The 11,461-nt window shown below is 40.7% G+C and overlaps 1 protein-coding gene across 1 annotated transcript; it reads left to right on the forward strand.

Moving 5' to 3' along the window:
• The first annotated feature begins 337 nt into the window (after positions 1–337).
• Positions 338–11,226, forward strand: LOC121529422 (myosin heavy chain, fast skeletal muscle-like). The gene is made up of 40 exons (XM_041817259.1): positions 338–416; positions 500–721; positions 819–962; positions 1,120–1,276; positions 1,410–1,437; positions 1,516–1,627; positions 1,705–1,797; positions 1,892–1,955; positions 2,081–2,179; positions 2,259–2,362; positions 2,457–2,595; positions 2,687–2,805; positions 2,905–3,054; positions 3,149–3,319; positions 3,408–3,714; positions 4,040–4,110; positions 4,203–4,290; positions 4,372–4,489; positions 4,584–4,707; positions 4,796–4,932; positions 5,040–5,295; positions 5,435–5,677; positions 5,784–5,960; positions 6,063–6,208; positions 6,320–6,410; positions 6,513–6,902; positions 7,345–7,471; positions 7,556–7,674; positions 7,841–8,037; positions 8,117–8,300; positions 8,388–8,553; positions 8,627–8,751; positions 9,145–9,453; positions 9,534–9,737; positions 9,874–9,999; positions 10,114–10,284; positions 10,405–10,509; positions 10,591–10,686; positions 10,774–10,905; positions 11,107–11,226. Exons 2-40 carry the CDS (start codon positions 518–520, stop codon positions 11,122–11,124), a joined length of 5,811 nt encoding a protein of 1,936 aa, XP_041673193.1. The 5' UTR covers positions 338–416; positions 500–517; the 3' UTR covers positions 11,125–11,226.
• Positions 11,227–11,461: the final 235 nt, after the last annotated feature.

The raw sequence follows: 11,461 nt of genomic DNA on the forward strand, positions 1-11,461 counted from the left end.
TGTACTTCACATTAGTGTAGGTATGATTAAGGTAGGGTTGTTTACAAAGAAAAAGCTGTATTTATTTGATATTATGCACATTTATATCACCAAGGCATTCCAAAGTCCCATGTAGGTTAAAACATGCAATAGATTTGACTCTATAACTCAATAACCTATAAAATCTTGTATCAGATATATCAAGACAGAAAAGAATCTAAATTGAAAAAGAGTTAAATTAAATAAAATGTAGATAACAGCTACAGTGAAGTATAGACAACAAATTTTTAAATGGTTTTAGAGTCATTCAACTTGACTGCTTGTAGAGCTTGGCAAGGAGAAAAAAGAGATGTTTCAGTATTTTCAACCATATCAATCATTCTTTGACAGCATCCAGACACCAGCAGATCAGCGCCACTCGGTTTGCATAAACTGAGGTAATAGACTTACAAGTAATAAAATCTCCACAAAAATACTTTAATAACGTTCAGAGCAACTAAAAAATGTCTCTTCTTTTAAGTTCCCAATAACTGCAACCATGAGTACAGATGCAGAGATGGAGGCATTTGGCCCTGCGGCCGTCTTCCTCCGCAAGCCAGAGAGGGAGAGGATTGAGGCTCAGAACACTCCATTTGATGCAAAAACAGCCTACTTTGTTGCTGAGCCTGAAGAAATGTATCTGAAGGGTAAACTTGTCAAAAAGGAGGGGGGCAAAGCCACAGTTGAGACGCTTACAGGAAAGGTAGGTGAACAGCAGATTTTTAAAATCCTTTCCATTTAAGATGACTTAAAGTACAGTCTTAATACTGAACTGTTACTCTATGCCTTTTGTTGTCCAGAGTATCACTGTGAAAGAGGATGACATCCATCCCATGAATCCTCCAAAGTTTGACAAAATTGAGGACATGGCCATGATGACCCACCTCAATGAGCCTTGTGTGCTGTATAACCTCAAAGAGCGTTATGCATCATGGATGATCTATGTGAGATTTCAGCATTCCCATTCAGATAAGAAAATAGAAAAGCTTATGCGAGTAGTGGTGTTCTTTGCAGATACTACTTGAAATTAAATCAGTGTGAATTGAGATAGCCAGTATACTAAATGACAAATTTTTTGAGTGAACTTTCATCCTTTTCCAGACTTATTCCGGCCTGTTCTGCGTTGTTGTGAATCCATACAAGTGGCTTCCTGTGTACGATGCTCAGGTTGTTGTGGCATACAGAGGCAAGAAGAGAATTGAGGCTCCACCTCACATCTTCTCCATCTCTGACAATGCCTATCAGTTCATGCTCACTGGTAAGGTGTTTTAATTTGGAACACAGTAACATCAAGCCATTTTACATGAAATAAAAATAAACAGAAAAAGTAGATATCCAAAAAAAAAGACTGTATTTGGTGCGTACTTGATGAAACTGTTTGTTTGTTACAGATCGTGAGAACCAGTCAATCCTTATCACGTGAGTGATATACAAGTAACCAAATGAGATAATAGTTCTTTGATATACAAAGCTCAATATATCTCTCTCTTCCACAAGCGGAGAATCTGGTGCCGGAAAGACTGTCAACACCAAGCGTGTCATCCAGTACTTTGCAACAATTGCTGTGGCTGGAGCTAAGAAGGCTGAGCCTACACCTGGCAAAATGCAGGTAAAAATGGTTGCCATCAATGCAAAATAAATTTGTCATCGACATTTGTTAATACATTTCTTGACAACCTATGGTAGGGTTCGCTGGAGGATCAAATCATTGCAGCCAACCCTCTGCTGGAGGCCTATGGTAATGCCAAGACTGTGAGGAATGACAACTCCTCTCGTTTTGTAAGTGTTAACAGAGGAAATCACAAGCTTTTGCTTATGATATGACTGCAAATCCAAAATCATGCCATTTAAAACTTCTGACTGTTATGTCTAGGGTAAATTCATCAGAATTCACTTCGGAACCACCGGCAAACTTGCTTCAGCTGATATTGAAACTTGTGAGTAATTTTATACAGTTTCCCATTTCTGGTCTGATTTGGGTGTTTGTGTGAATTCTCTCTTTGAATGAAGAAATTTGTTACCACAGTATGATTTAAAAGTTTCCATGATCTGTGATTCTAAGATCTGCTGGAGAAGTCTCGTGTAACCTTCCAGCTGTCTGCTGAGAGAAGCTACCACATCTTCTATCAGCTCATGACTGGCCACAAGCCTGAGCTTTTAGGTATGAGCATGTACAGTAGTGAGACTGCAACAAACACTTGCCCTTGGAAATTTCATGTTATGTGTTTGTGGTATTTCAGAGGCTCTTCTGATCACCACCAACCCCTATGACTACCCAATGATCAGTCAGGGTGAAATCACTGTCAAAAGCATCAATGATGTTGAAGAGTTCATTGCCACTGATGTAAGACAACACGTTTGCTTTAAATACCAAGTAATGATTTAAATATTCTGTTGAAAAAATTAAAACTAATTGCTTTGTTCCTAATAATATGCAGACAGCCATTGACATCTTGGGCTTCTCTGCTGAGGAGAAAATAGGCATCTACAAGCTGACTGGTGCTGTGATGCATCATGGCAACATGAAATTCAAGCAGAAGCAGCGCGAGGAGCAGGCTGAACCTGATGGCACTGAGGGTAACTTCAGAATTAATGTTCACTCATCATGCAAGTTTTGTTGGGTGTGGAAAGATAATAACTCAAGGTAATGGGTACTGTTTTCTGTCAGTGGCTGATAAAATCGCCTACCTCCTGGGCCTGAACTCAGCTGACATGCTCAAAGCTCTGTGCTACCCAAGAGTCAAGGTCGGAAATGAGATGGTAACCAAAGGTCAGACCGTCCCACAGGTAAGATACAAAAGAAATATTTTACATTATAGCTATTAAGATTAATTGATAAGGGAAATTTTACAGTGATATTGCAAAAACCCTTTCGTGTATTTCTAGGTCAACAATGCTGTTATGGCTCTCTGCAAGTCTATCTATGAGAAAATGTTCTTGTGGATGGTGCTCCGTATCAATGAGATGCTGGACACAAAGCAGCCAAGACAATTCTTCATTGGAGTCTTGGATATTGCTGGTTTTGAGATTTTTGATGTAAGTTGGGTAAAGCTAAAAACCAAAATCAAAAAAGTGATCATGTATGTACACTACATGCAAAATAACTGTATCATATACCTACATTTGGTAGTTCAACAGCTTGGAGCAACTGTGCATCAACTTCACCAATGAGAAACTGCAACAGTTCTTCAACCACCACATGTTTGTGCTGGAGCAAGAGGAGTACAAGAAAGAGGGCATTGACTGGGAGTTCATTGACTTCGGTATGGACTTGGCTGCTTGCATTGAGCTGATTGAGAAGGTCAGTAAACGCTGTTTTAAAATTAAATCCTGTTTTCCAAGTATCTGCTTAAAATATGAAATCGTTTCCTGATGACGATTTCCCTCAGCCAATGGGCATCTTCTCCATCCTTGAAGAGGAGTGCATGTTCCCCAAGGCCTCTGACACAACTTTCAAGAACAAGCTGCATGACCAGCATCTTGGGAAGACAAAGGGCTTTGAGAAGCCAAAGCCTGGAAAGGGCAAGGCTGAGGCTCACTTCGCTCTGGTCCATTATGCTGGTACAGTGGACTACAACATCTCTGGCTGGCTGGACAAGAACAAGGACCCACTGAATGACTCTGCAGTTCAGCTCTACCAGAAGTCTGCAAACAAACTTCTGGCATTCCTGTATGCAGCCCATGCTGGAGCTGAGGGTAAAAATCTTGACATTCATTCTAGTAAACAGTTAATTTCATTACTAAGGTATGAAACAAATGTAGTTTGATGTTAAAAAAAAGCATCAAAAAACAATCAGTCAGTCAATCACATGTTGATTGTGAACCTATTCATAACAGATGTTAAACAGAAAATAAAAAAGAGGCTGTCTTGACACTACAGACTTAAGCAGATGTTACATGAGGGTTATTAAGTTCGAATGATGGATTTTGCTAACAGGCATGAAAAACCTTATTAGAATATACTCAGTGTATGGTAATTTAAAGCGCGCCATGAATGAAATGCAATTTCTTTGCAAAACAGCCGAGGGTGGTGGTGGCAAGAAGGGTAAGAAGAAGGGTGGTTCCTTCCAGACTGTGTCCGCTCTTTTCAGGGTATGTACGGTTCATTTATTTCAATTTTAAAGAAAAAATTAAAAACATTTTAACTTTTATCTGATCTCTATGTTTGTGATTCTGATCCACAGGAGAATTTGGGCAAGCTGATGACCAATCTGAGGAGCACCCACCCTCACTTTGTGCGCTGCTTGATTCCAAATGAAACTAAGACTCCAGGTGCATTTTTATGAGAAATTTTTCTTAAATCTAAGGCTAAAGGAAACATGATGAACATCTTAATGAATCTGCATTTTGCAGGTCTTATGGAGAACTTCTTGGTCATCCACCAGCTGAGGTGTAATGGTGTGCTGGAAGGCATCAGAATCTGCAGAAAGGGCTTCCCCAGCAGAATCCTCTACGGTGACTTTAAGCAGAGGTGAGTCTTCAGTGGATGTAATCAAAGTCACTAAGGTAAATCTTACACTGAAGGGTGAGAACAACGTCAGTAACAACGTCCGTTGGCCTTGTAGATACAAAGTATTGAATGCCAGTGTCATCCCTGAGGGACAGTTCATTGACAACAAGAAGGCTTCAGAGAAGCTGCTGGGTTCCATTGATGTGGACCACACTCAGTACAAGTTTGGACACACAAAGGTACCTTATCAAAGGCTACATTACCTTGTAGAAGTTGTGTCATATGAGAAGTTGCTGAATGTTTATTTCTGTTTTTAAAACAATATAGGTGTTCTTCAAAGCTGGTCTGCTGGGTACCCTGGAGGAGATGAGAGATGAGAAACTGGCTGAGCTGGTGACCATGACTCAGGCTCTCTGCAGAGGATATGTCATGAGGAAAGAGTTTGTCAAGATGATGGAGAGGAGGTAGGCTCAATGGGGGTCAATTTGGTCTAACAGCCTAAAACTTACTTTGCAATTCAGAAACACAAACATTTGTCTGAAATGACATTTTATCCATCTAATTTTTCCAGAGAATCTATCTACAGCATCCAGTACAACATTCGTTCATTCATGAATGTCAAGAATTGGCCATGGCTGAAACTCTACTTCAAGATCAAGCCTCTCCTGAAGAGTGCTGAGACTGAGAAGGAGCTGCAGCAGATGAAGGACAACTATGACAAAATGCAATCAGACCTGGCTACTGCCCTTGCCAAGAAGAAAGAGCTAGAAGAGAAGATGGTTGCCCTGCTGCAGGAAAAGAATGACCTGCAACTGCAAGTGGCAGCTGTGAGTACAATAAAAAAATTCTCATTCTTATTTTTTATACTGCTTAGTGTGAATCTAAATCTGCGATTGACTGATAAATGAAATTGTTCAGCTGGGTATTGCTTACTACACATACTGATTTGTTTAAAACACATTATAGGAAACTGAGAATCTCTCTGATGCTGAGGAAAGATGTGAGGGACTGATCAAGAGCAAGATCCAGATGGAGGCCAAACTCAAAGAGACGTCCGAGAGACTGGAGGATGAAGAGGAAATCAATGCTGAGCTGACTGCCAAGAAGAGGAAACTGGAGGATGAATGCTCTGAACTGAAGAAGGATATTGATGACTTGGAGCTCACCTTGGCCAAAGTGGAGAAGGAGAAACATGCCACAGAAAACAAGGTTAAATTCCCAAATGATACATTTAATAAAGTGTACAACTTACTGCTTCAATTTTTAGATATACTGAAGAAAACAAATTTTAAATATGTTTAAATGAAATTTTCAGGTTAAAAACCTGACAGAGGAGATGGCATCTCAAGATGAGACTATTGCAAAGTTGACAAAGGAGAAGAAAGCCCTCCAAGAGTCCCACCAGCAAACCCTGGATGACCTCCAGGCAGAGGAAGACAAAGTCAACACTCTGACCAAGGCCAAGACAAAGCTGGAACAGCAAGTTGATGACGTGAGAAACAAATCTTTTCATTTTCTGCCAAAACGAAATATGTCTCTTACTGCTCCTCTTTTAAATGCCTCTAATAAACCAGAATTTACTGTCAACTGACAGCTTGAAGGATCATTGGAGCAAGAGAAGAAGCTCCGCATGGACCTTGAGAGAGCAAAGAGGAAGCTTGAGGGAGATCTGAAGCTGGCCCAGGAATCTGTAATGGATCTGGAGAATGACAAGCAGCAATCAGATGAGAAAATTAAGAAGTAAGTATTCTTTTTCTGCAGGGTTACTGATCAGCTTCTTTTCAGAATACATCATAATGCATCATGAGTCACAAGTATGTCAGTGAAAGATTTGTATGTGTTTTCATCAAGGAAAGACTTTGAGATCAGCCAGCTTCTCAGCAGGATTGAGGATGAACAGTCTCTTGGAATTCAGCTTCAGAAAAAGATCAAGGAGCTCCAGGTACACATTTCATTTACATAATCACAATGGACCTGAGAAATTACAAACAAAATGATATTGCCAGATTTAAAAAAACACTGACATTGTTATCATCAAATCTAGGCTCGCATTGAGGAGCTGGAAGAGGAGATCGAGGCTGAGAGGGCTGCTCGTGCTAAGGTTGAGAAGCAGAGGGCTGACCTGTCCAGGGAGCTCGAGGAGATCAGTGAGAGGCTTGAGGAAGCTGGTGGAGCAACAGCTGCTCAGATTGAGATGAACAAGAAGCGCGAGGCTGAGTTCCAGAAGCTGCGCCGTGATCTTGAGGAGTCCACCCTGCAGCATGAAGCTACTGCCGCAACTCTCCGCAAGAAGCAGGCCGACAGTGTTGCAGAGCTGGGAGAGCAGATCGACAACCTCCAGCGTGTCAAGCAGAAGCTGGAGAAGGAGAAGAGCGAGTACAAGATGGAGATTGATGACCTCTCCAGCAACATGGAGTCTGTTGCCAAATCCAAGGTGTGGAAGTTTTTGGGAAATTAGGTTATGCCTTTTATAAAAATCAGAAACCCTAACAGTAACAAAATAATAGCTTTATAGGAAAGTAAATATTTAAGATACATCAGGGTATCTTGAGGTATTTTGTATACCACCAAAATACCAGTGACAGTTTTTCTCATTATTTAAAGTTTAAGCGCTCCATCTTTCAATGTAGAGAAACTAGCAGATAAACTTGCCATACAAAACAAAAAGATACTTACTTATTTTTAGATTATAATTTTTCATCATCCATCCATCTGCATTTGCTATACCCCTGATCCCATCGGATGTTGTGTGGGGTTGAAGCCAGACTGTTCTCTATACAACATGGATTTCTTTAAAAAATTATCATACTCATACATATGGAAAAGCCTTTCTCTCAAGAGAAAATACCTCATGTCTCATTAATTGTGATTAATAGGGCAACTTGGAAAAATTGTGCAGAACTCTTGAGGACCAACTGAGTGAACTCAAAGCCAAAAATGATGAGAATGTCCGTCAGCTAAATGATGTTAATGGACAGAGGGCCAGACTGCAGACAGAAAATGGTGAGTCGTCATTAAATCTGTGTTGAAAAGCACACTGTGATTGGTTTTATCATTTATTTTAGTTACTTGTATAATGTCGTTCAGGTGAGTATTCACGTCAACTTGAGGAGAAGGAAGCTCTCGTTTCCCAGCTGACAAGAGGCAAGCAGGCTTTTACTCAGCAGATTGAGGAGCTCAAGAGGCACATTGAGGAGGAAGTGAAGGTAATTCAGTAACCCATCTTTAACGAAATTCTTCATGAAATGCAATCAAAATAATGACACAAAAAAGCAAAGAGTAGGTTACTTGGAAATGTTAATTTAACGATGCATATGATGTAGCGAGTGGATGACATGCAAATTAATAGATTTGGTGTGTGTATCTTGTAAGGCCAAGAACGCCCTCGCCCATGCTGTTCAGTCGGCCCGCCATGACTGTGATCTGCTCAGAGAGCAGTTTGAGGAGGAGCAGGAGGCCAAGGGTGAGCTGCAGAGAGGAATGTCAAAGGCCAACAGCGAGGTGGCTCAGTGGAGATCCAAATATGAGACAGATGCCATCCAGCGCACTGAGGAGCTGGAGGAGGCAAAGTATGTCTCCTTTCTTACAATATTCTGGAAATTAATCTCAACCAATCCATTTAGCACAAACAAAACTTTTCTATTGCAGGAAAAAGCTTGCCCAGCGTCTGCAGGATGCAGAGGAATCCATCGAGGCTGTGAACTCTAAGTGTGCCTCTCTGGAGAAGACCAAGCAGAGGCTGCAGGGTGAGGTGGAGGACCTCATGATTGATGTGGAGAGAGCTAATTCTCTGGCTGCCAATTTGGACAAGAAGCAGAGGAACTTTGATAAGGTAAACAAAATATCCAGTAAGATTAGTCCCAGGTGAGTCAAAATTCTCCTTGGTAATAAATATTGTAATTCATCAATATAATTCAAGGTCTTGGCAGAATGGAAACAAAAGTATGAGGAGAGTCAAGCAGAACTGGAGGGAGCTCAGAAAGAGGCTCGCGCTCTCAGCACTGAACTGTTCAAGATGAAGAACTCTTATGAAGAGGCTCTGGATCACCTGGAGACCTTGAAGAGAGAGAACAAGAACCTGCAGCGTATGTTAATTTTTAAACCTAAGATTAGAAAAAATTAGTTACACATGCCTTAAAAATGTGTGTTTTCCTGCAGAGGAGATCTCCGACCTGACTGAACAGATTGGTGAAACAGGAAAGACTATCCATGAGTTGGAGAAAGCCAAGAAAACAACTGAAACTGAGAAGGCTGAAATTCAGTCAGCTTTGGAGGAAGCAGAGGTACAACAGCATCAGGGGTTGAAAGGAAGTTTTACACAAAGCTCAGTCAGACCCTAACATGTGCCAATCCAACCTTTATCATTATAGTGACTTTTGTTGTTTTTATCTAATCAATTCAATAATGCTCCATTTTTGCCTAAAGATCTATTAAGGTGGATTTGGCACAAATAGATGCCCCTTCAAATGGTTTCGTCTTACTAAATATGTTTTAGATTGAATTTCAAGGTCTGGTTGACCTTTTTTAAATCAGTCATTCTCTGATAATGGACTTAATGAAACAGACTGATTAAAAGGGATGAAAAACACTGGCTTTCAAAACACCTCTGGCATTTTTAAACTGAAACATGTATGAGTTAGTAACTTTTATGTTTTATTTCCTGAATTTAAACCAAGGGCACACTGGAGCATGAGGAGGCCAAGATTCTTCGTGTTCAGCTTGAGCTCACCCAGGTCAAGAGTGAGGTTGACAGGAAGGTCGCAGAGAAAGATGAAGAGATGGAACAGATCAAGAGGAACAGCCAGAGGGTGATTGACTCCATGCAGAGTACTCTTGATGCTGAGGTCAGGAGCAGGAATGATGCCCTGAGAGTCAAGAAGAAGATGGAAGGAGATCTGAATGAGATGGAGATTCAGCTGAGCCATGCCAACAGGCAGGCTTCTGAGGCACAGAAACAACTGAGAAATGTCCAGGGACAACTCAAGGTGGGTTCTGTATGATTATTAGGTCAGAAACAATTAAAAGCCATGCATATGGTTAACTTTCTTTTTTTCTATTTTGTTAGGATGCCCAACTGCACCTTGATGATGCTCTCAGGGGACAGGAAGACATGAAGGAGCAGGTGGCCATGGTGGAGCGCAGAAATGGCCTCATGCTGGCTGAGATCGATGAGCTGAGAGCTGCTCTGGAGCAGACAGAGAGAGGACGTAAAGTGGCTGAGCAGGAGCTGGTTGATGCCAGTGAGCGCGTCGGACTGCTTCACTCTCAGGTCAGTTCAAAATGATAAACAGAGCTTATTTTTTAATAAATATGCCATATGTTGATTCTACTTCCTTAGGACCAAATCTGATCCAAGATTGCACAGACATTCCCTTTAGCCTATATCTATCCTTCTCAATTTTCAGAACACAAGTCTTATCAACACCAAGAAGAAGCTGGAGTCTGACCTTGTCCAGATCCAGGGTGAGGTGGATGATGCTGTTCAGGAAGCAAGAAATGCTGAGGACAAAGCCAAGAAGGCTATCACTGATGTGAGTTCATGAGCAGACCTTTTATGTGAACCCACTACACAAAATACTTGTTCATAATCTATTATGAATGTCAAGACTAATAAAAGTATAATTGCAAACACAAAAACATTACAGGCTGCCATGATGGCCGAGGAGCTGAAGAAGGAGCAGGACACCAGTGCTCACCTGGAGAGGATGAAGAAGAACCTGGAGGTCACAGTCAAGGACCTGCAGCACCGTCTGGATGAGGCTGAGAACCTCGCCATGAAGGGTGGCAAGAAGCAACTCCAGAAACTGGAGTCCAGGGTACAACATATTAAACCTCACAATCCATCATCCTTCTATCTACATCACATTATGAAATTAATTCAACATTCATAACACTGCACTCCATTGAACAACTGTTTAACATTTATAACTTCACAGGTGAGGGAGCTGGAGGCTGAAGTTGAAGCTGAGCAGAAACGCGGAGCTGATGCTGTTAAAGGAGTCCGCAAATATGAGAGGAGAGTGAAGGAGCTCACCTATCAGGTAACTTCCAAGAAAAAAAACATGACCAGTCTATATTCCAACAATCTACATTACTTTCTCTATTAAACTGTGTCTTGTTAGACTGAAGAGGACAAAAAGAATGGGGCCAGACTCCAAGACCTTGTAGACAAGCTCCAGCTTAAAGTCAAAGCCTACAAGAGACAGGCTGAAGAGGCTGTAAGTCAATTTTAAAATATGGCCAGCAGTTATTGATCAAACAACTATAAATGTTGATATATTAATTTAATTCCAACATTTTAACAGGAGGAGCAGGCCAACACTCACATGTCCAGGCTGAGAAAGGCTCAGCATGAGCTGGAGGAGGCTCAAGAGCGTGCTGACATTGCTGAGTCCCAGGTCAACAAGCTGAGAGCCAAGAGCCGTGATGTTGGAAAAGTAAGTTTGTTATTTAGGTGATCACTATGCCAATCATGCCACTGTAAGTCATGAAATGATATGATACTGAGCATGTCTTCTCTGTTTGTGGCATAAATCCATATGACATTTTCAATAATGACATTTAATTTTATTTAAAAACATATCCTGGTACATAATCTGAAAATTTGCTTTAATAATTGATTTTTCCATCTTTTTTAGTCTGATTCTGCTGAGTAAGCATCGTCATCAAGTTGAGACCTTTCAACAAAGTTCATAGAATATGAACCAATGATTGGAGAGTCTTAAACATTTCAATAAAGATGATACTTTGCAACACTATCCAGAATCCAGTCAATTCATTTGTGGTGACAAATTTATTTTGATGCTCCCCAAAAATGCCAAACCAACTAGAATGACCACCTTTGTTTAACAGTAATAAAATATATTCTATTCTATTCTATTCTATTCTATTCTATTCTATTCTATTCTGTTCTAATAGTTAAATACACTACCATCAGCACCACCAGAGTATGAAGTGTGACATGTACTCTGAACTTTACTGAAAGTCCTTACA

The sequence above is a fragment of the Cheilinus undulatus genome, linkage group 21, assembly GCF_018320785.1.
Source record: "Cheilinus undulatus linkage group 21, ASM1832078v1, whole genome shotgun sequence".
NCBI lineage: Eukaryota > Metazoa > Chordata > Actinopteri > Labriformes > Labridae > Cheilinus > Cheilinus undulatus.

Excerpts from the sequence above, each read along its gene's own strand:
- LOC121529422 (XM_041817259.1), top strand. The coding sequence starts at position 518 with ATGAGTACAGATGCAGAGATGGAGGCATTTGGCCCTGCGGCCGTCTTC. Across the intron at positions 1,628-1,704 it reads CTACACCTGGCAAAATGCAG|GGTTCGCTGGAGGATCAAAT; the intron begins GTAAAAATGGTT and ends AACCTATGGTAG. Across the intron at positions 2,180-2,258 it reads CCACAAGCCTGAGCTTTTAG|AGGCTCTTCTGATCACCACC; the intron begins GTATGAGCATGT and ends GTGGTATTTCAG.